This window comes from Periplaneta americana, chromosome 2, assembly GCF_040183065.1.
Source record: "Periplaneta americana isolate PAMFEO1 chromosome 2, P.americana_PAMFEO1_priV1, whole genome shotgun sequence".
Taxonomy (NCBI): domain Eukaryota; kingdom Metazoa; phylum Arthropoda; class Insecta; order Blattodea; family Blattidae; genus Periplaneta; species Periplaneta americana.
In genome coordinates, this window is record NC_091118.1 from 179,097,103 (window position 1) to 179,122,158 (window position 25,056).

At 35.5% G+C, this 25,056-nt stretch overlaps 1 protein-coding gene across 1 annotated transcript; it reads right to left on the reverse strand.

The window, feature by feature from the left end:
* Window positions 1-3,656: 3,656 nt before the first annotated feature.
* On the reverse strand, window positions 3,657-25,056 carry LOC138694884 (juvenile hormone acid O-methyltransferase-like). Its single transcript, XM_069819047.1, has 5 exons — window positions 24,950-25,056; window positions 20,062-20,432; window positions 16,741-16,873; window positions 11,594-11,741; window positions 3,657-6,234 (listed from the first exon to the last, which is right to left on the reverse strand). Exons 2-5 carry the CDS (start codon window positions 20,427-20,429, stop codon window positions 6,056-6,058), a joined length of 828 nt encoding a protein of 275 aa, XP_069675148.1. The 5' UTR covers window positions 20,430-20,432; window positions 24,950-25,056; the 3' UTR covers window positions 3,657-6,055.

Genomic DNA, 25,056 nt, shown 5'->3' on the forward strand with positions numbered 1-25,056 from the left:
GGAATAATTGTTTCATCAACAAAACATAGCATTAATTGAAAATACCATTTTGTTTGGTGCTACATTTTGTTCAACATTTAATGATACTCTATTAGGCTATGTTGTAAATATTGTAGTATATTATATATATTCTAAATACTGTAGTGTACGTTGTGTACATATTATCATATTTCATGATATTATAAATAAAGGTTTTCATTTAACACGCTCCTGACAGAAAAACACACATATTCAGAGGCGAGTTCCGTACAGAAGACAACTATAAACCATCAATATTTCCACTGACACGCGAGGACGCAGAGATTGATATTTAATTATGTATATTTGTAATGTTGTTTATTGGTGTCTTGTGCGTTGCCAAAAAAAAAAAAACACATGTAGCTCAAAGTGAAATGCAGATTATGTATGTAGGCCACTATATGTCATTAAACTATTCCATATGTTTATTCTGAAATACGTTTACAGCACGTTGCGTGTAAGTTTGTATGAAGTGAACTGTACTCGTCCATGCTCTGTGACGCAGCTCGCTTGACAGTCACTGAGTTACGAATATCTATACTACGTTTCACCATTCTTTATAATACTCCAAATCCCTTTCCCTGGTGATAAAGTACCATTTTCAGAGGACTTCCCGGCAATAAAATTTATGCGGGTACATTGAAGAGCATTGTTCTTCATAGACCACCATAAAATATGGGTTTCAGAATTTAAAAGAGCAAGAACGGTATCAAATATGAACACTGTGTTGGAAGATCTGTTTTTCTGTGACCACTCCAGAAAATATCGATATCGTGCATGACATGATTTTGGAGGATCGACGAATTGGGCTCAAATGTATATCAGGGACTTCGATGATCTGAAACGAGTCTGACAATGCAAATCAAGATTTCAGGTATAACTTCCTGTAAAGTTGATTTGAATAATTTCGAGGGAAAAATTGTTCCGGGGCCGGGCATCGAACCCGAGACCTTTGGTTTAACGTACCAACCCTCTACCAACTGAGCTACCCGGGAACTCTACCCGACACCGATCCAATTTTTCCCTCTATATCCACAGACCTCAAAGTGGGCTGACAAACGTCAAGCAACCAACTTCGAGTGCTCACTAACTCCGTGTGACTTAAATTGTGGTTTTCTGTTAACGAACAGTGACGTGTATTATGCAAATCAAGATTTCAGGTATAACTCCCTGTAAAGTTGATTTAAATAATTTCGAGGGAAAAATTGTTCCGGGTAGAGTTCCCGGGTAGCTCAGTTGGTAGAGCGTTGGTACGTTAAACCAAAGGTCCCGGGTTCGATGCCCGACCCCGGAACAATTTTTCCCTCGAAATTATTCGAGTCTGATAATTTCCAAGTCGCTTTGCCACCATTTTGAAGAGAATTTTGCTAACTCTCTGGATCGTATTGTAACTATGGATAAAACATTTTTGATAACCTATATCAGCAGTCATCAGCACAGTATACCCTCGGGCTAGCGTCTTTTACCCGCAGATAAGAGAGGCATAAGCGTGCATCCGTGGCTGCTGGCGGGTATGCTTTCTACCTCTTCCTCCTGCACGACGGTGCATATTGCGATACACTCCTTATCCGTTACCCATTTCAGCGAGTTCTGACGACCACTGTCCTATTTCATTGTGATCCAGAAAGAAAATAACAATGAAAACAATGAAAGAATACAGTTTTCTCCGGAGGCTCAAAGATTTCGCAGGTCCTCTAAGAAGTTTTCTGGCACATAGACTGAATAATTACGACAGACTACTTAGAACGGAAGCATACTGTTCTTCAGTTCGTATTATCATGCATGGATGGTTTCCGGCACGTAGCTTTTCATGCACGACAAGCATTGTTTGGTACGTCGTTTCTTAGAGTATTCATACGTAGTATAGCATTTTGATCATGCACGATTCGGCAAGGTCCGATAACGTATGGTATTCTCGGCAAGAAAAGATTAGACTGACAATGTAATTTGTAGGTGCAGTGTAATTAACTAAGTTGTGTCATGTAATTAATTAAGTTGATATGTAATTAATTAAGTTGATATGTAATTAATTAAGTTGATATGTAAATAAATTAAGGTGATATGCAATTAAATTGATGACGTGAATATGTTAGGAGAAAATCCACAAACGATTAGGGAAAACACGGCAATTTTACTGGAAGTAAGTAAAGAGATAGGTTTGGAAGTAAATCCCAAAAAGACAAAGTATATGATTATGTCTCGTGACGAGAATATTGTACGAAATGTAAATATAAAAAAATGGGAAATTTATCTTTTGAAGAGGTGGAGAAGTTCAAATATCTTGGAGCAACAGTAACAAATATAATTGATACTCGGGAGGAAATTAAACACAGAATAAATATGGGAAATGCTTGTTATTATTCGTTTGAGAAGCTTTTATCATCCAGTCTGCTGTCAAAAAATCTGAAAGTTAGAATTTATAAAACAGTTATATTACCGGTTGTTCTTTATGGTTGTGAAACTTGGACTCTCACTTTGAGAGAAGAACATAGGTTAAGGGTGTTTGAGAATAAGGTGCTTAGGAAAATATTTGGGGCTAAGAGGGATGAAGTTACAGGAGAATGGAGAAAGTTACACAACACAGAACTGCACGCATTGTATTCTTCACCTGACATAATTAGAAACATAAAATCCAGACGTTTGAGATGGGCAGGGCATGTAGCACGTATGGGAGAATCCAGAAATGCATATAAAGTGTTAGTTGGGAGACCGGAGGGAAAAGGCCTTTAGGGAGGCCGAGACGTAGATGGGAAGATAATATTAAAATGGATTTGAAGGAGGTGGGATATGATGATAGAGAATGGATTAGTCTTGCTCAGGATAGGGACCAAAGGCGGGCTTATGTGAGGGCGGCAATGAACCTCCGGGTTCCTTAAAAGCCAGTAAGTAAGTAATTATGTTGATATGTAATTAATTAAGGTGATATGTAATTACTTAAATTGGTAATAGTTGGGTGAAATAGGTTAGGTTTACTTTTGCTTATTATATGCGTTATTATAGCATAGGTTTTATTTATAGTCCTAGGTTTATTGCATTTATTTATTTATAGTTAGAAGTAAATTTACGTTTATTTTATTTTTTTTATTGCTGTAATTATTGTATTATTGTAATGGTTATATTGTATACTATATACCACTGCCACCGGGTGTATACCCAATTGTAGTGTTAATAAATACATATGTATATATATAATATTTGCCTGATACATTACATGTACTACATGTAGGGAAGTGACAGAAAAAAGCAATGAGCTGTGTATGAATGGGCCTCCGTCAATTTCAGATTCAACCAGCTGCATTGACACTATGGATAATGAATAGGTCTAGGATTCTTAGGTAAATAAATATTTTATTTGCACTGTAATAGAAATTGAAGGGTTCAGAGCCATAGTGGGCCAAGCGCGATATGTTAAAAACAGAGAAAACAAGGGTTAAAATTAAGTGAATACCATAATTCAATGAAACATATAGCAAGTAATATACAATATGCACATTAAAACTAAATGATATGTTAATCTTCATTAAACTATGGTATTCACGTAACTTTAACTCTTGATTTTTCAGTTTTTAATAAATGGCGCTTGACCCACTATGACTCTGAACCCTTCAATTGTATTTTAAGTTTCAAACAAAGTCACCTGAGCATATATTTTTAATTTTATTTCACATAAAAACACATAGTCCTATTTTGAATTTTCTATGTAAATACATATTTTCAAATATTCACATAAAAACACATAAAAATGAAGTTTTCATCAAATAATTTTCGACAAAAGCCCCATTTCAGATTAATCATCACCCGAATGTAGTGCAGTTGCTTAGACGTAAAAAGCTAGCAACTGTTTCTCGGAATTGCCTGCACCCGTGGAACTGCAGTTTGCTCTCTCACCACAAGCGATAAGAGCTGTCACCACTAAAAAATTGTGCTGCAACTAACACACATAAACATTTAGGAGTGCCTTGTAAGTTGTCATAACGCTTATTTAGGAAGCAATTATAATTTCATAAACATCAGCTGCCTCTGTTTTCGTTTTCAATCATAAACATGTCTCTAGGGAGTGCATGTTGTTCCTCAATGGCCAGGGCGCTCTTTTTTCCAGTACAAGGCAGTGTTCCGCGATAATCGTCAGTCATTTGTGATGGATAACTTATGAATAAATCTCGTTGTGTACTGTAATTCTTCATCATTTGGCGAGACAGCATAATTTGTACTGGTGAATACTCCATATTTTTTAAAATTTTAAAAAGAATTGTGGTTTATTTAACAACGCTCGCAACTGCTGAGGTTATATCAGCGTCGCCGGTGTGCCGGAATTTTGTCCTGCAGGAGTTCCTTTACATACCAGTTAATCTACTGACATCAGTCTGTCTCATTTTAAGCACACTCAAATGCTATCGACCTGGGCCGGGATCGAACCCGCAAACTAGAGCATAGAAGGCCAGCGCTATACCGACTACGCTACACAGGCCGACCATATTATTTACATTTACATAAAATAATTGAAACATAATTAAATATATTCTTTTTTAACATATTTTCCCGATTTTTAGCACATAAAAAATGAATATTTTCCCGATTTTTTGCACCTAAAAATCTGAGTCCTAAACATCATTGCATTTCAGTCCGCAGACCTTTTAGCTGTAATATGCATGAGCTGTTGTTTAGAAATGGTAAATTTTTCAAAATGGAATTTTGGCCAGATTTTCACTGCAAATACCCCACTGTCCAGCGGTCAAATTAAACCCCGTTTACGGTATGGAAAATACCTAGTTCATTGCCACGCGGTACAGCCTATCATGTTTTCTCCAAAAGTCTTGCCCCCAAGCAAGAACTGGAATGACACTTCTGCTAAATATGAAAATTAAACATTTATCTACGTATAAAACGGAAGCACGAACTATTTGTCCCTATAGAATCTGTGATATCTTTATATTTTAAATGGACTGAACGAGTTTGGTAGCGGAGCTTGATGTCTTTGTAAATGTTGCTGTACTGAACAATACAACTAATATTGTTCCTATATGATTGTGAATGAACTCGGTATAGACTTCCCAAAATATTATGCATTCGAATTCAGAATTTGATAAATATGCTCATGACTCCGTTTATGCGGATGACGTGGATATGTGAGGAGAAAATCCATAAACTAATAGGGAAAACACGAGAATATTACTTGAAGCAAGTAAGGAGATAGGTTCGGAAGTAAATCCCGAAAAGACAAAGTATATGATTATGCCTCGTGGCCAGAACATTGCACGAAATGGAAATATAAAAATTGAAAATTTTGAAGAGGTGAAAAAATTCAAATATCTTGGAGCAACAGTAGCAAATATAAATGACACTCGGGAGGAAATTAAACGCAGAATAAGTATGAGAAATATCTGTTATTATTCGGTTGAGAAGTTTTTGTCACCTATTCTGCTTTCAAAAAAACTGAAAGTTAGAAGTTATAAAACAGTTATAGGCTATTACCGATTATTCTGTATGGTTATGAAACTGTACTCTCACTTTGAGACAGGAACAGAGATTAAGAGTGTTCGAGAATAATGTGCTTAAGAAAATATTTGCGGCTAAGAGGGATGAAGTTGCAGGAGACTGGAGAAAGTTACAGAAGGCCGCGGAACTGCACGCATAGTATTTTTCGCTTAACATAATGAGGAACATTAAATCCAGAAGTTTGAGATGGGCAGGACATGTAGCACGTATGAGTGAATCCAGAAATGCGTTTAGAGTGTTAGTCGGGAGACCTGAGGGAAAATTACCTTTGGGGAGGCCGAGACGTAGATAGGAGGATAACATTAAAATGGACTTGAGGTTCTCTAAATGCCATTTGTAAGTAATTAAGTATGTTTATGACTCCGAAATATTAAAAACATTTTGCGGTTTGAAATTTAGAAATTATAAAAGGTTCATTATTACCAACTCAAGTGTTTACATATTTCAATAATAGCGATGTGCATATACCAGCACCGAGTGTGTGTCGGAAAGAAAATTGACTTTTACAAACACAGAAATAATTGCATTGTGTGTTTAGAATTCACACTTTTCTTAAATATGCAACGGTTTGTTCATAATTCATTTCAGCAATGTTGTTGTCTTGGTTGTATTCTCTTTTGAATTTAACTTTTGTCATTTCCATAAGAAGATCTATCATGTAAATGTCTTGTAGTTCTTTTGGCATGCTGGGTTGAAAGGGGTTGATTCCAGCGACAAAATCTGATAAAAGAAATAAACATCGGTCAATGATTGTGGTAGGCCTACATTAGTTCTGTGGCCGGGAAGAAAAAGGTCTTAAGTCAACTTTTTGTGAAAATGAGATTTTTATGTATTCTGAAAGCGGAAACAATTCTCTACAATCTGGTAAAACGATTAAAGTCAAATAAGACTCCTGACTGGATTTATAGGGCGTTACCAAATGTCCTAAATACTTTTTGAATCGAGCACACATAAAATAAAGGACTTAAGAATATATAATACTTTATTCCTTACAAACCATCACATGTTTACTTTCCATGCTTCCCTATTAAAAAGGTCTAACTTGTATTTTAGCCATTTTATCACATACTGATGCCCTTTCATTTTAGACTTTAAACACCAGGGTAAACAGTCCTATAATTGTTGAAGACCCATTTTGCATTCCTAATAATTTACATTTCTCATTTATTTTGACATGAAAAAGGTCTTATGTTTAAATAGTACCTTCTACTCAGTTTGGGTTCTAGTCTTAAAAGGGCTTAAGTGCGGCTATTTTTGGAAATAATCAAGAAAATTGTTAAATGAGCAACATTACCTATTTTAGAAGAAATATAAACAAATAATATCCAGGAAAAACCTCTTAATTAAAAAAATTCTATAATTGACACCAATTTCAATCTTTCTACTGCTCTCTTGAAAAGTATAACATTTTTACTTACGACATTTTTCCTCCCGGCCACAGAGTTCATTTTAAGAATAAAGAAAAAATCAGGATTATATAAGTTCTGGGGCATGTTTCGTAAAAATGTACTATCCAGTACAAACTAGTAAATTTTGGTTACCAATAGACTAGACTAGTTTACTAGACTTCATTTCATGTAACTACTATAGTCTGTCCGCTCTTAGTTTGGGTTGTATTGTAAACATTAACCACGTGACAGTGACCGCAAGACATCCTACTTATAGAGACGTAGTGCACCTGCAACATGTTAAGCAATACAGGGTGTAACAGGACCTCACTGACAAACTTTGAGGAATTATAGATCACACAGCGCTTAGAGAGGATCATTTTGTGTTAACGAACGTTTGCTCGATGACACGTCCTTCAGGAAGTATGCACCCAAAAGTAAGATGTCCAGTATTTGTTTTACAGAAATGAAATTTAATTTGCATGCATGTTCTGACAATTTACAATAGCTGTTAAAATTGCATACACTGTTACAGTACCTCATTACTAGAGACGAGAATTTCATGCACTATAAAATCCCAAAATATGCATTCATTCATAAACGAAGCCACTTCTCACATATCTAAACAACATAAGCAGGAAATACACACATTCGGCAGTAAATCGCGTATATACACAACACATCTTCGCAAATCCACCGAACACAAACAACAGAACAACACTGGAGAAACTTCTCTACAACTACCACCAGCCCCAACCACCGAACTAAAACACGCAAACAAAACCGCAAACACGTGTTGGAAATTTGAATACTGTCTGAGAGGACACACGACAGCAACTGAGAGGCAGATCAATAAAATAACTCTACCCCATGAAAGTCTCCATAACCATTCAGACGCTTCTGCCACCGGAAGGGGAAACTTAAAAATCTCAACAAAAAATATGTTATGTATGTATGTATGTATGTATGTATGTATGTATGTATGTATGTATGTATGTATGTATGTATGTATGTATGTATGTATGTATGTATGTATGCACAGTGTTCTACCCAAGAGCAGGTCTTTAATTGCAAACCCAGCATTTTTCATTCTTCCCAATTTCTTGCTTTCCTCTTAATCTCCTCATATAATACCTTAACGTTGTCTATCAGCTGATATCTTTTACCCCGAACTCTTCTCTTCTCCCGTTCACCTTTCCTTATATGTACCCTATGTATATTATATTCCTACTAACCAGTCCCCTACACATATGCAAATTAACAAATTAGGTCTACACCAAAATAAAAGGAATCAGTCACTGCACTCACACACCTACTGGCACTTATGCCAGAAATAGTTTCATATGTGTAAATATATGTTTAGTGTTATTTATGTCCAATGGCTGGAAAGGGCGTCCTGCGCGTATAAGACCCTAAAACGGCCTCTGGCTCAAAGCCAGAAATGTCAATATACAATACAATACAATACAATACTATGAAACATGCACGGTCAAGCGAAAAATACACTAAAACATGCACTTTGATTTGTGTTCCAAATGTCTTATTTCACTTCACTTTTTTTTGCATAGTTAACAACTAACAGCATTTTCAAATTTGTTACATGGCTGCATGTAACTTTTTTCTATGGGGGTAACTAAAGGACCGTGTGTTTGTACCGCCTTTGCCACGTGATTTAGAGGAACTAAAAACCAGAATTCGAGAAGCTGGCGCCACAGTCACAGAGGATATGTTGAAAAGGGTATGGGAAGAGTTTGATTATCGCTTGGACATCTGCCGAGTCACTCGTGGTTCACACATTGAATCTCTGTAAGGTGTAAACAGAACTTTGAGAGTTTGACTTTAAACTGACGTGTGTTTGAAAGTGCTATCATTAGTAGTTTTTGTGTATTAAAATATTGAAAGTGTTACCGGACTTTTGATATGATTACGCTATATACATGATTAAGTTAAAAATGACTTAAACATTCATTGTGCATGTTTTTATCCCAACATGCAAACATGCAAATATGCACGGAAAAGTACACATATTTGGAACCGGAATGTAATGAAACGGATAAGTACTAAGTTTGAGCTATGTCCTATGTTCCTATAAAAAACATGCATTTGCATGGAATTCTCGTATCTACTCGTTACATTTTTGACACTTTAGCAGTTCATCATACAACTCTGTTAAGCATGGCAGTGTTGTGTTAGATTGTTGGTTGGTAAGACGGACTGAAGATGCACCAGGCAGACCAATAACAAACTACAGCAGTATAACAGAGATGATAAGGACTTAAGCGCACACTTATGCAACATACGTGATGCGGAATGTGCTTCTAAAAAGGACGCATAACTCATGAAGGACGCGTCATCGAGCATAATATGTTCTTTAACAAAAAATTACCCTCTCTGTGTGATCTATCATTCCTCAAAGTTTGTCGGTGAGATACTGTTACACCCTGTATATCATTACTTATTTTCTTATCCGGTGTGTACAGGTCCAATTTTTGGCAGATATAATTTGTTTTGTTTACATTGGGCCCCATTCTAAGAGTGTATGGAATATAGAGTTCAAGAATTACTATAGTAAACTTACTTCTATCGAAAGCAAAATATAATATGAACAATTAACGTAGGAAAACAAAATTTATGGCCTTCATTGGTAAAAACCAAGTAAGATAGGAATTTATAATCAACAACATGCATATAGAACAGGTTCAAAATTGAACTGTCTAGGTTGTTACGTCAGTTAGGCCTACTATAATGATAACAAAAGATACATAAATTTCAACATATATGTGGCACTATCAAAAGCACGTTGAAAAATAAAACAAGGAGAGATAGGCTACTATGATAAAACTTACAAAACTATGGCTGTACAATATGTCACTTTGATGTTCATACACTTGGATTTTATAAATAAAGCAGTAAAATTTTAATACCAAAATTACTGTAATTGAATCTTCTCTTTAACACACATTTTCCAGATAAACGTATTTACATAAGACATAAAAGTAAATAATATAAACAATTATTTAACATGTAAAATATAAATACACAAAAAAAAAATATTGTACTTCTTCGTGTCACGTTCTTATTCATAAAGATAGAATGAAGAAATGAATTAATAATTAAAATAAATATACTGTATCACTGATATTTACTATTTTGTAGAGGACCCCTTGGCTTTAATAAAGCTCCACATTTTCGCTACATGGACTTCATAAGGCGTTCACACTTCTGAAGGCTGATTTTTTTTTTTTACCTTTCCATAGTAATCTCTCTTTTTAATTCTTTTTTCGAAGAAAAATGTTTGCTGTAGACCTTTGGCTTCAGATAAGCTCATAAATGTCTAATCAGATTAAATCAGCAGACTGAAGATGAGTTCTCAATAGTTTAGGCACGTTTAAAATTAACCAAGTCTTATTTACTCGTATATCGGCCGTACGTTTGGGGTCGTTGTCATGTTGGAACACGTATGTAGGCGTCATACCCAATTTTGCCGCACTTTGTTTCACATTCTTCTTAAGAATATCCACGTACACTTCCTTGTCCATTATAACATCAATGAACTGCATATTCCCACCCCCTCTTGTCGACATGCACCCCCACAATATAATAACCAGCCCCATGTTTTATAGTGGGCAGTTGTTGGCCACATTATTTTCCTCATTGGGTTTTCTTCGCACTTTGCTGACGCCATCAGAGTCAACTTCTTCCGCTGACTCTAGAAAAATAACTAAGTAAGAGACGAATGAAGTGCTTTGTGTGAAGTGTGGCATTGTATGGAGGCACAAACATGGACATTACGACGAAGTGAAGAGAAACGACTAGAAGCATTTGAAATGTGGATATGGAGAAAAATGGAGCGTATCAAATGGACAGACAGAATAAGAAATGAAACTGTGTTGGAAAGAGTGGGTGAAGAAAGAATGATGCTGAAACTGATCAGGAAGAGAAAAAGGAATTGATTGGACCACTGACTGAGAAGAAACTACCTACTGAAGGATGCACTGGAAGGAATGGTGAATGGGAGAAGAGTTCGGGGTAGAAGAATATATATATATATATATTTTATTGGGTTATTTTACGACGCTGTACAAACATCTCAGGTTATTTAGCGTCTGAATGAAATGAAGGTGATAATACCGGTGAAATGAGTCCGGGGTCCAGCACCGAAAGTTACCCAGCATTTGCTCGTATTGGGTTGACCAGATAACTTGCCCCGACCGAGATTCGAAACCGGGCCACCTGGTTTCGCGGCCAGACGTGCTGACCGTTACTCCACAGGTGTGGACAGAAGAAGAAGAAGAAGAAGAAGAAGATGTCAGATGATAGACGATATTATATATAGGTATGCGGAGACTAAGAGAAGGGCAGAAAATAGGAAAGTTTGAAGAAAGTTGGTTTTGTAGTGAAAGACCACCCCTTGAAAAAAACATTATGAATGAATTAATGCTATTTACGTACCATAGATCTACGGAAAGGGTCTTACAGCTTCATTTCGCTCCCGGAGGAAGACATGCTAATTATTATTTCACCCATTAAAATCCATTGGACTTGACGGACATGTTCCCCTAATCTCGAATTCAGCGGTCACCATAAATATACAATATATAGTTACCTGCTAACACATGTATGAATTGTATCGTGATAATTAACCTATATTACGATCTGATGGATTTAAACAGTATTAATGTAATATTCACCTTTTATTTTACTAGTGAGCTTAAAATCATACGAAAGTTCCCTCCATTTTATGTCGACAACCTCGAACCCCGCACCTTTGTAGAGGCTTCTCAACTCTTCAACCGGGTCTTGTGAATTCTGATATCGTCCAACGTTCTGCTCAACTCCCTGTAACAGTAATAAACGTAATACGTATATTGTCAGTATCTTTCCATGATTTTTTTGTAGACGGTTTCCTGAATAAAGATAACAAATCTTGAATGAAACTATTATCCGAACCTACTGAATACACTGTGTCTAAAGCTCAGTGTTGGTACTGATTTGTTTTTACGTGGTTTCGAGGAGGATATGAACAGGATGTTACGCAAGTTTCAAAATCTGACGAAGGGAAAACAGCAATGAGTTATGTTATACTATTATGACTTGCTTAGCAACGGATCAAATTATTGCATTGCTATGTCATTTGTTAGGTGAATAGACTTACTTTCTTGCAGGAATTACGTTTGTATTTTTGTCTTATCATAGACCCATACTGACGGCTCTCCAACAAACCAATTCAGATGATGTATTATAAATACTTGTGGACCTACAGATAATATGGCATATCTATACTAATAATAAATCTGTAGCCGAAATTTTTCTGGTAATTTTCGATTTTCCAAAAATAATTGGTCCTAACATATGTAATTAACCACCCTGAAACCGAAAATCGCTTTTCTGAAATTTTTGTTTGTATGTCTGTCTGTCTGTCTGGATGTTTGTTACCTTTTCACGCGATAATGGCTGAACGGATTTCGATAAAAATTGAAATATAAATTAAGTTCGTTGTAACTTAGATTTTAGGCTATATGGCATTCAAAATACATCATTTAAAAGGGGGGTTATAAGGGGGCCTGAATTAAATAAAACGAAATATATCGCTTATTATTGATTTTTATGAAAAATGTTACATAGCAAAAGTTTCTTTGCAAATCATTTCCGATAAGTTTTATTCTTTGACAAATTTTGATAGGACTGATATTTAATGAGATAAATGAGTTTTAAAATTAAAATAACTGCCATCCAAGGTCGTGTAATGAAATAAAAAACAAATGACTTCGTCTATAAGGGGCCTTGGACAACAATAATCGAAAACTATGAAAGATAGCCTACAGAGAATGTTTCTGTGTTTGTATGAAGTAATATCGGAAGCTAAATAAAATTAACCGATTTGTATAATTAATTATTATTTCACCATTGGTAAGAGTAGTCTCTCTAGATGGACATAATGCTATAATGTTATTACAGTAACGTCTAAGTGAATTGAGGACAGGCAAGATTAAAATAGCTTCTTATGCATAGAAAACTTGATAGGCTATTCTGTATATTCGTTTCCTGTATTTCTTAAAATAATGTTTATGTAGGCCTACACATTCATTCTAATCTCAGAGAATTAACGAACAACGAGAGTACATTGATTTAGTACGCAATAATAGTATGTAAGCTTAGCATTCCATTATTTTATAATCCAAATTTTAACTATGCTCAATTGAAACGTGTTAAAATACATAAAATACATACGCATTAAATGCAATGCAAAAAAAATTGGGTAATGAGCCAAGCAGATTATGTTGCGTTATTGTAAAAGTTGTTCCTCCTGAGATTCAAGAGCCCCCATAACAAATTAAAAACTTACTTATCGGAGTACATCCGTTATCAACACACTTTTTATATAATATAATATAATATAATATAATATAATATAATATAATTTAAGTTATTTAAGTTATTTGAAGGGTTCAGAACCATAGTGGGCCAAGCGCCATTTACTGAATACGTAGAAAACAAGGGTTAAAATTAAGTTATTACCATAATTCAATGGAAACATATAGCAAGTAAAATAAAGTATACACAATAAATCTAAATGATGTCAATCTTCATTAAATTATGGTTGCATGTAGCCTAAAAATTAAGAAACATAATTAAAGGAAATGTCATTGCACCAAATGAGTGCTTTCTATATCAAAATGATCGCATTTTAATTATTTGAATACGATTTAAATTAAGTAACATATTGAACGATTTATCCTTCTATCAAACACGAATGTTCCCTGGATCAAATGTCCTATTTTAATTATGTAATTACTTTATATTTATTTCTAACGGGTGCAGCGGAGCGCACGGGTACGGCTAGTATTCAATAAAGAAATAAAGTAAAAATTATAAAAATTATCTTTAATAAAAGATACATACATTTCATTACATTTATTTCTCTTTCAACTATATTTGCAATCCTTATAAGAACCAATTTCATCATCATCATTTACCTAACACGAATTTAGGCCGTAAATTGGCCTGTTTCGGGCTCAGCTAGACAGGGTCTAAGAGTCGTTTTTGTGGACGGTCAGTTCGACGTATTCCTTGTGGATAGTAACGTAGTACAGCATTAGGTAACCTAGTTAGTGGCATTCGTAACATGTTGGAGCAATCTTTGTCTATAATTGAAAAGTTTTTCTGTAAGAACTAATTTCTTTAATCTAAATATCACATTATCAGGCAACCTAGAGTATAAACAAAGATTAGACAATAAACTAAAGGTCATTTATAGAAAGGAAACCACTCAAAACTATTATAATCAATTAACTATAACAATTCACAATGCTGTAAAGCAGTGGTCGTCAGCACTCGCTGAAATGGGTACAGGGTATCCGGAGCAACATCAAATGCACCGTCGTGCAGCAGACAGAGAGGGATAGAACATACCCGCCAGCAGCTACGGTGCACCATAGTGCAGTCTCTTATCCGCGGGTAAAAGACGCTAGCCCGAGCGTGCTCTGTGCTGACGACCCCTGCTGTGAAGGAAAGTTTTGTTCCCATTGTTCTCCTTGTTTTCCTCTTGTTCGCCTTTTGTTCCCCTCGTTTTCCTTCTTTCCATCTTGTTCTCCTTGTCTCCATCTTTTTCATTTTTTTTTCATTTCATTAATTTTATTCCATAGATCTTGCATTAACAATGAAGCTTTAAGATGTGGAACAAGTCAACATTTTACAAGATTATAATTACAATTTTTGCAGTTTTTTACAATTTCAATTTAGATTTTTTTTTTTCAATTTTTTTTGGCGAGATGTAATGAGATGAGATGGGACCGAGGATTCGCCAACAGATTACCTGGCATTTGCCTTATGGTTGGGGAAAACCTCGGAAAAAAACCCAACCAGGTAATCAGACCAAACGGGGGTGAAGTGAAGTGAGGCTGAGAACTCCTTTTCTCTTTGTCTTCCTCCTGTTCTGATTGCCTTACCCTTGCTCTCCTTATCCTCCGGAACCTTTACATCTGGAAGTTGTTGTTTAGTATATGTTTTTATGCTCGACCATGCCGAAATGTAGTAATTATACACCTGGTAGTAGCCCTTTAATGCACCTCATTAAAGTACACCTATTCATTATAGTTCAGTTGTTCAGCCAATGAAAAATCACCATTGTAGCATTATAAAACCGCAAGTATCGATTATTCTCGGATATGCAATCGAAGGACAACTAGCGAAACGTCACGGAGGCTGGAAATCCAATACTGTCGCAGAATGTTATGTTCTGTTACTATAATAATTAGCGTTAATTGTAAATAATATTCAAATAAATTCAATTTGTCATCTCGTTTTTCAATTCTAAATCAATTTCCAGGGTATATCAATATTAATGTTCATGTTATTCTCTAGATTATATCAAGGTCAATGACATTCGTTCCTCGAAAAAAATCAATACTTTCGCGTCTGCGCACATCTCACAATTTAGAAGGTCAGTTCCGCTCTTCACTTAGATAACCATAACATGAATACTTCTGAACAATTTCAAGTTAGAAATATGGTCGAGCATAAAAAGCCGTATGAAACTTGCCTATAATGGTAATTAAGACGCTCGTATGAAAATTATGAAACTCGCTTGCGCTCGTTTCATAAACAAATATACTCGCGTCTTAATTACTACCATTATAGGCTCATTTCATAATGTACCCTACTATTAACAAACTTGACATTCGAACCTTTTACATCCGAGCATTTGATAATAGCGCCAGATAATTTATTTCGGGTGGCATTTGTTTTATTATTTTATTGTTTCTTTTTAAATACTAAGTAAGGTATGAGAACTGTTCACTTTTATGTTTTTTATGCATCACCTTGTTGAAACTACATTTGTGAACCTCGTTTTAACCGTGACAACGCTTTTTAGTTCTTTTAAGCATTCTGGTTATTGTATTGTGTTTCTGTTTTGTGAAGGATTTTAGATAAGGGCGCAAATAGCCATAGTAGCTGACGCGCCCTTTTTAAACCCCACTGACTAACGCTTGTTCTCCTTGTGTTCCCCTTATATTTTTTGTGTTTCCATTGTTCTCCTTATGTTCCCCTGTTCTTTTGTATTCCCCTTAACTCCTTGCATTCCCCTTAACTCCTTGTATTCCCATTGTTCTCCTTGAATTCTTCTTGCTCTCCATGTATTCCACTTGTACTCATTGTGTTCCCCTTATTTATCTTACATTCCCCTTGTTCTCTTTGTATTTCACTTGTTCTTCCTTGTCTTCCCCTTGATCTCTTTGTATTTCCTTTGTTCTTTCTTTTATTCCCCTTGTTTTCCTTGTGGCCTCTTGCTTTCCTTGTATTCTCCTTGCTATGCACCTGTAGGTAGGTTATCGTACCCTCACGCAGTTCTACGTAAAGATATGCAGTATAATAATACTGTACTCTGCACCTGCCGTGTTACTAGATTTTCATTTGGCCAGGGAAATTTTTTAATTTTTCGTAATCCGAGATGTTCGTTCTAGAGAGATGTCTTGAGGCTAGAGGTCTGTTTTTTGTTGGTGTTGCTCTCGGCTTCTCTGTTGTAATTAAATACCTTGGTGTTAGCATTTTTTTGGTTATTTTACGACGCTTTATCAACTCTTATGGTTATCTAGCGTCTGAGTGAGATGAGTTCGGAGTCCAGTGCCGAAAGTTACCCAGCATTTGCTCTTAATTGATTGAGGAAAAACCCCGGAAAGGACCTTAACCAATTAACTTGTCCCAATCAGAATTTGAACCTGGACTCGCTAGTTTCAGGGTTAGGCATGCTAACAGTTATTCCACAGCGACGGACCTTCCCATGATTGTTATGTTAGATTATAGTACTCGGAAAACGAAAAGTAGCAATGATTCTCACCTTTACGTAAGGCTCCCATTCCGTTTTCTGGCTTTGAGCAATAAGTGCAGATACTATGTCAGATTTTGTACATACGCTAACCACAGCCTCTCCTCCAGGTCGCAGCATGTTGTATATGTTAGATACAGCTCGCCTGAAAATAGAGCGGAAACCAAAATTTACTGCGTGACTGGTCAATGTTAGTTTCATACAATATAAAGAATGCAGACGAATCTGTTATGTGTGAATTGTCCGAAGAAGTACATATCAGCTTTGGTGGCACAGGGAAAATTATTCACTGACACCCGAAAACTGTGTCCACGATGGGTGCTCAGGAGTTTGAAAACAACGAAGCAAGATGACTTGAACTTTCTTCCGAATATCTCCATTTCTAAAACTAAGAGTTCAAGGGTCTCGAGTTGTGCGTATAGTTATGACAACCGATGGAACTTAAGAATATCAACACACTCCTGAAATCAAGATTTCTAGCAAAGAATGGAAACATTCAGGTTCGCAATAAAAGAGAAGATACAAAGTGTAGTCATCTGAGGAAGGTAATTCCTGCTGTCGACATTTATAGATCAACAATGATTGCAAAATACTGTAGTAATCTTTTGATAGCAAATTGAAAAAGAAACATAAGGTTAATAAAACATAGAAATTGTCTAAGAACATCCTGCCCCGTCATTAGAAATTGTCTAAGAATATCCTGTCCCGTCATTAGAAATTGTCTAAGAACATCCTGCCCCGTCATTAGAAATTGTCTAAGAACATCCTGCCCCGTCATTAGAAATTGTCTAAGAACATCCTGTCCCGTCATTAGAAAGAGTCCAGCGCTCTGTAACCGGATTGTTAAAGACAAAATTGGACATGGCGAGGATATTGTTAAAGAATTAGAATGGTAACTATTAGAACCTAGGCTATTTACAATTGTAAATATGGCTTTTAGGGAACAAGGAGGTTCATTGCCGCCCTCACATGAACCCGCCGTCGGTCCCTATCCTGAGCAAGATTAATCCAGTCCCTACCATCATATACCACCTCCCTCCAATCCATTTTAATGTTATCCTCCTAACTACGTCTCGGTCTCCCGAAAGGTTTTTTTCCCCTCAGGTCTCCCGACTAACATTCTATATGCATTTCTGGATTCACTCATACGTGCTACATGCCTTGCTCATCTCAAACTTCTGGATTAAATATCCTAATTATGTTATGTGAAGAAAAAAATGCAATCAGTTCTGCGTTGTGTAACTTTCTCCATTCTACTGTAACTTCATCTCACTTTGCCCCAAATATTTTCCTAAGCACTTTATTCTCTAATACCCTTAACCTCTGTTCCTCTTTCAAAGTGAGAGTCTAAGTTTCACAACCATACAGAACAACCTGTAATATAACTGTTTAATAAATTCTGATTTTCAGTTTTTTGAGAGCAGACTGGACGACAAAGACTTCTCAACCGAATAATAATAGGCATTTTCCATATTTATTCTGCGATTAACTTCCTCTCGAGTGTTATTTATATTTGTTACTGTTGCTCCAGTGTATTTCAATTCTTCCACCTTTTCAAAGGATAAATTTCCAAATTTATATTTCCATTTCTTACAATGTTCTGGTCATAAGACATAATCATACATGTTGTGTTTTCGGGATTTACTTCCAAACCTATCTTAATTGCTTAAATTTAATCATTTCTATATAATCTTAAAAATTCTGGCGCTAGTTTACACAAGAAATGGGATCTTTTAGATCATCATTACAACGAGTTTGTTTCTCATCGCTCTAGCGGTCGTGTTATTGTAGGTATCCTACAAGCAAAACTCAGCTCATACTCCTCGCGCCGCGCATGCTATACCCCTCTCACCCCCTGCAGTAGGCGGGTTATTTAATAAGCGGCTACTGGTATAGCTATAACGACTACGGTTGCGGATATGTGCACTCAAAGAGCAGCTGTAACAATAACCAATTGAGTGAATATAACATTACAAGATGTCAACATCGTCTCTTTCTAAGTCACAATCGGTATCTATCTTCACTGGAACTGTCCTCATATTTACATTTTAAATATTTAAATTAAATTAATATTTAATATAAAACGCCATGTGACGCCCTGACTCTGTAGCAATAACACGTGTTCAGTTCAGCACAAGAAGATAATGCGTGCGCATGCGCATAGTGTCGGTGGTGTGATTGGAGACGGGGAGCATGCTGGGAAAGGGAGCATACGTCATCTGCGCGAGACAGTCACGCCCGCTGGTTTCTGCGCACTGAGTTTTGTTTGTTGAATGCCTATAATAGGAACTTTCATGTAACTTGGCCTGCAAGATCGCCAGATATTAATCCAGATTATTGTTTGTGGGTCTATCTGAAGGAAATAATGTTCTTGAGAAAATCTATAGTAGGAACTTTCATGTAACTTGGCCTGCAAGATCGCCAGATATTAACCCAGATTATTGTTTGTGTGTCTATCTGAAGGAAATAATGTTCTTGAGAAAATCTATAATAGGAACTTTCATGTAACTTGGCCTGCAAGATCGCCAGATATAAACCCAGATTATTGTTTGTGGGTCTATCTGAAGGAAATAATGTTCTTGAGAAAATCTATAGTAGGAACTTTCATGTAACTTGGCCTGCAAGATCGCCAGATATAAACCCAGATTATTGTTTGTGGGTCTATCTGAAGGAAATAATGTTCTTGAGAAAATCTATAGTAGGAACTTTCATGTAACTTGGCCTGCAAGATCGCCAGATATTAACCCAGATTATTGTTTGTGTGTCTATCTGAAGGAAATAATGTTCTTGAGAAAATCTATAATAGGAACTTTCATGTAACTTGGCCTGCAAGATCGCCAGATATAAACCCAGATTATTGTTTGTGGGTCTATCTGAAGGAAATAATGTTCTTGAGAAAATCTATAGTAGGAACTTTCATGTAACTTGGCCTGCAAGATCGCCAGATATTAACCCAGATTATTGTTTGTGTGTCTATCTGAAGGAAATAATGTTCTTGAGAAAATCTACAACTTATTAACTGCAGAACTATCTCTCGCATACTGTGACACATACTCCGAACTACTGTATACAACATTGAAAAGCCATCTACGACGAAGTTATGGCAATGGGTGATGGAAAATATCCCAGTGTCAGCATTTTTAAGATTGCGTAGAAAATATGAGCAATTAAATGCATCCCTTACTTTTGAAAAACCCTGCTTATATCGAATCTTAAGGATGACTTTGGAGAGTATGGTTTAAATTTTACTTTACATAAAATTAATGAAATATATAATATAAGGAAAGTTACAAACGTTTCATTATAACAAAAAGATAGATCGTGTTCTCTAACCTCTGGTCAGGAATCCAATTCATCATATAGAAAGAGAATATCTTATTAAAGCCTGGAGTCCTGAATTGAGAGTCGGCCGGTATGTCGTCGCCGAGGTCCAGATGTAAGAACTTGAGTTTGGGGTGCTTGTACTTGCTGGAGGCAATCTGCAGCATGGGTTGCGATACGTCTGCCCCCACCAGAATCTCGAAATCATCTGGTAGACGAGGTAGCAGAATCTCTACAGTATTCGTCCCTGGACCACATCCCAGATCCAGCACCCGCTCTCCAGATTTCCACGTCATCGAGCCCAGGTATTCAGATAAGATTTGCTCGGCGTCTCTTATGGAAGAATTGTTTGCCCTGCAGTACTCCTCTGCGTTTAACATTTTCTGCAAAAAGCGGGACATTTATCAACAGTAATCTCACTGGAGGTTTTGATTTATCTAGAGAAAATCAAAACTCGAGTGAGATTTAATTGACTATTACACGATTAGAAGAAAGTATATAAAGATTAAAAGAAATGAAGTACTCTAATACAACAAATAGATATTAATTGACTGACTAAAAATTCTATTTCACTAATTTTAGCTTCACCAAAACGTTTGAACGGAGCCGCCATTTTCAGTTGACTATCTATGTGGGAAACAAATGACAATCGCAAATCAAGTTTTATAGTACCGTAAAGAATTTGTAGTTTGAAGTGTTGGCAAACAAAGAAACAAATGCTAGGGAAATTATAAAAATAAACAAATGGCTAGGGAAGTGATAAAATTGTTTTTCAGGAAATTAATTTCATTCATAGATTATTATTTATATTTCTATCTTTTTAGTTTTTATTTTATTAATATAAATGATATGGGGATAAGCTCTATTAGTATATTTTTATAATTTTATTGTTTTTGATTAGTGTTGGTTTTATAATAACTATCATTTTAAGTTTGTTAAAATTTTATTTTGTTAAGTTTTGATTTATGATTGGTTGAAACACATCCTTTCGTACCGTTTTATTGGTCAAAACTAGTATGACCTAGTAAAAGTGTAATAGCCTTGATAAATATGTCAAACTTAACGCTCATCTAATATGTTAATCGAACAAGAAACTGTGAATGTGAAGGGGAATAGTTTTTGTTGTTTTCGAATATTAGACGCTGGGACTTCGTATGATCTCCATGAAAACATTTCGTTCAATATATTCAATATCAATAGATCTTGCATATGGAAGATGCAAAAGTCTATTGGAAAATCTGTTTCCTGTATCTTTTGAAGTTACTCACAGGAAAAATCATTTTCACTGATTCAGATATCGGAAAAGTAGGCCTAGTGTTAGAGGTACCGTATCTTCTACCTGTATACCGTAAATAATTATGAACCATCACACATATCCACGCAATCTATCACACATATCCACGCAATCTATGACTGGACTCGGAAAATTTAATTCATATTTTGAACGTTTCAAAATTGACAACCCAAACGGCTCTTCATGTTCCTATGTACACCCCACACAAACAGTCGACCACCTGTTATTTGAGTGCCCGCTACAAAAACGCAAGAGATACCGGCTAGAAACCCATCTTAGCTTGTGCGATACAAACCAATAACAAAAGTTCTTCTGAAGCAATGTTGTTTAAAGGAATTTCACAGATTTATTACAGATGTGTTTAAGACCTTGTAGAAAATAACAGTATTTAGTAACAGTGTCCTATTTATTCTTTTTGGAGTCAAATTTGTAACTTTTAAACGTATGGCTACTATGTTGAAGTGTATGTGTTGTAGCGGATGCTTGATTTGTTATGTATGTGAGTCATAGCTATGGGATGCTTGATGTCGTCGCAATGTCTTAATTATAGTTTGTGTTTGTGTGACTATTGTGTATTAATTTATGATGTACGAGTACGGTACGGAAAACTGCATAGAGAACGACTTTTAAGAAGTGTTAGGTATGTGTGTTGTAACTGCTTTTTGTATGTCTCAAATTGATGCCTGATGTTTGCTTTGCAATCGCTATGTCTAAATTACGGATTGTTTATGTTTTGTTTACATTGTGTAAGCTAATTCATTTTTCTTTTCCATTTGTTTTATGGTTATTTTTTGTGTAAAACTATAGCCCTGGCATACATATGTAAAATAGGGCTACCCCCCCATTGGAGATACAATAATAATAATAATAATAATAACTGTATACCGTGACCTCTCCTAAACTAGTGAACAAAATCTGTTCATTTTCAGTAGATACGAGTTATTCTTCGGAATAATAGACAAAATATAATAGTTTTTGCTTAATTAATTGAGTTTTATTTTAAATGAAAACATAATAGCAATAAACTCAAGTCAAATCTCATAATATTCTTAATTATCTTTGCACTAACTACAGTACATCGACATTTGAACGTACATATCAAAACAGTTCTCCGGTAAAGTTAAGTATGCATTATAATAGTATGAAAAGTATTTATGTAGGCCCCGTATGTGTATGTGTGCGTGTGTGCATGTATGTATGTATACAAGGTGGCCCACTTTCACCTCCGATAGCGTGTGAAATATTTAAGATATACACAAACCGACAATTACAAGTTAAATTACATCAAAGGAGACATCTGATACACGTAATATAGGCGTACTTTTTTTTGTACAGTAGTGGCAAAAAAACCGGACCGACCCTTGTAGCTGATACAAAAGAATCCTGTGCTGTGTATTGTGTCAAACTGTGGTAATTTCAATATGGATAGTGAAGCCAGAGGTATGTACTGCTATTTAATGTAAAAATACGCAGTTATCTTTGCCGAATAGAGGTAGAAATGTAAAATTGATGCCAGATGAAAATAAAACTCTCAAAGTGTTTTCGTCTGTAAGTTTGAGGCACTGAAGGAAACAAAATACGGTAAGAATCGAACAAATGCAGTAAATTTCATTGTTACAATTAATTATACAAGATGGATGTGTTTTGTGATTAGCAGAATTTGAATCTGTGACTCTGAAATCAGCTACAAGGGTCGGTCCGGTTTTTTTTTTTTTTTTTTTTTTTTTTTGCCACTACTATACATGAAATCATTTTCAAGATATTAGAGTCAACTTTATTTCTCTAAATGGGAACTAACTATGTTTTGTATTGCAAATGTTGCGTTATATCTGTCTAATAACGACTGCTACTTTACAGACCGTTTGAATGTAGTTGCACGCCATGTTCAAAAGCACTTCTTCCCTGTAATGCAGGCATGTCAAAACCCTGCACATTGTGCAACTGTCTCCGTGCGATGTGCACTCTCTATTCCCCTACCTGGAGGGAGTGAATCGCCTTGGAGGGGAACGCGACAGGGCTATACGATACCTGCAGCAGATTTTGTTTCAGTAACACAGTTTCAGTACGAGTGCCGATTTGGCTGCGTTTGTGAATGAGTTATGATAAATAAAGTGAGGAGTTCACAGATAACGGAGAAGAGAAATTACGAATCATAATAACATAATTGTTATAATGGTTTCCTCAGCCAACAATAATAATAATTTTAAAATGAAAGGTTTTCATCAGCCTATGTCGAGATAATAATGTTGTGAGGTGACAATTTAGATCAGATTAGTAAAGTTCTCAAAATATGATATTGCCAGCGCTTATTTCTTAATCAGTACTCTCACGGCAAAACGTACTTGACAATGGCGTTGTTTTGAAGTCTGTACTAACACAGCCATCAAAGGCTAGACGACTTACGACTGTCATTTCATAAACTGGTAAGTGATGAGAATATAGTGAGGAATACATGTGAGGCTCTTGAGGTTGTAAGGAGAGAAGAAAACAACTATTTGCAAGGCGGAAAAATTTTCTGGAAAAATATATAATGGCAAATTTTCCATCTAACGTCACAATATTAATTCAATATATTTATATTAATAAATCTTTAAATCTGACATAAATAGAATATCGTCGCTTCACAGCTTGTGAACTACACTTTTAATTTCTTTGAGTAACGCTCCCAAATTTTCGATACTTGCTCTCAATGTTTTCAAATAAACTATATGTGAATTTAAATTCTAAGCTTAATTTATATTCATTAATATTAATTTATATTGACATACAGCAAAGAAATGATTTCAGTATAAAAACTTCACAATGTCCTACTGCATGTAATTAATTGGGAGTATATTTTCTTCAACATTTGTGTACCAATGGTCACAGTAAATAATAATGCTTGGCAAACAATGAAGGAGTAGGGTTTATTACTTTAAAATAATTAGTACCTACTACGTAAAATGAAATACTTGTTCGTTTCTTGTTGTTTCGAAATTACAGCATTTTTTTTTCTTCAAATACTGTATAAAATCATATTAATAAATTATGCTTTACAAACCACCACTTTGTGAAGTATAACTGAGTAATCTTAGAAAGCATGATGAAAAAGATATCAGATAGTCAATATAATATAATATAATATAACATAATACTGTTTTATTTGAGGACATTTTCATGTAAATGTCGTTGATTTTAAACTTGTGATATGTCAATTAGACTGAACCTCAAATAAAACAATATTATGTTATATTATAACTGAGAAAGCCTAAAGTTTCTTGTATTACAATTGTCAAATATAGACACTGATAATAACTGTTTTTTTTTTTTCGTTCTGCTAACTATGTTTATAATGTCCAAATGTCTATTTAATCCAACCCTAGAAGCGCAGAATAGATATTGTACACCCCTCCAGCTAAGAACGGGTAAGAGCAACGCTTGATTGATGCAACCTGCACAGACCGGCGATCCGCGCACATAACTTTAGAGTCTGATTTCTGACATGCGTGGTGTAATGGATATTGGCAACTTTTATTTCCTTAAACAAATATCGATATCGATAGCTGAACAATACATTTTTCTACAGTTTGCATAACAATGTAAAAAACAGACTATTTTATAACTTACCGATCAGTTCCGAAAGTCAACTGCCACCCGAAAAGTTCAGAGAAAGACACTACTTTCCTTTACATATGACAGGGAAATGCTACGTGGTCACAAAAGTTTACTTGTAA

Coding starts and splice junctions, on each gene's coding strand:
- LOC138694884 (XM_069819047.1), bottom strand. CDS start 20,429: ATGTTAAACGCAGAGGAGTACTGCAGGGCAAACAATTCTTCCATAAGA. Junction 16,874..20,061: donor AATTGGATTCCTGACCAGAG/GTTAGAGAACAC, acceptor CTCTATTTTCAG/GCGAGCTGTATCTAACATAT. Junction 11,742..16,740: donor AATGGGAGCCTTACGTAAAG/GTGAGAATCATT, acceptor TTACTGTTACAG/GGAGTTGAGCAGAACGTTGG.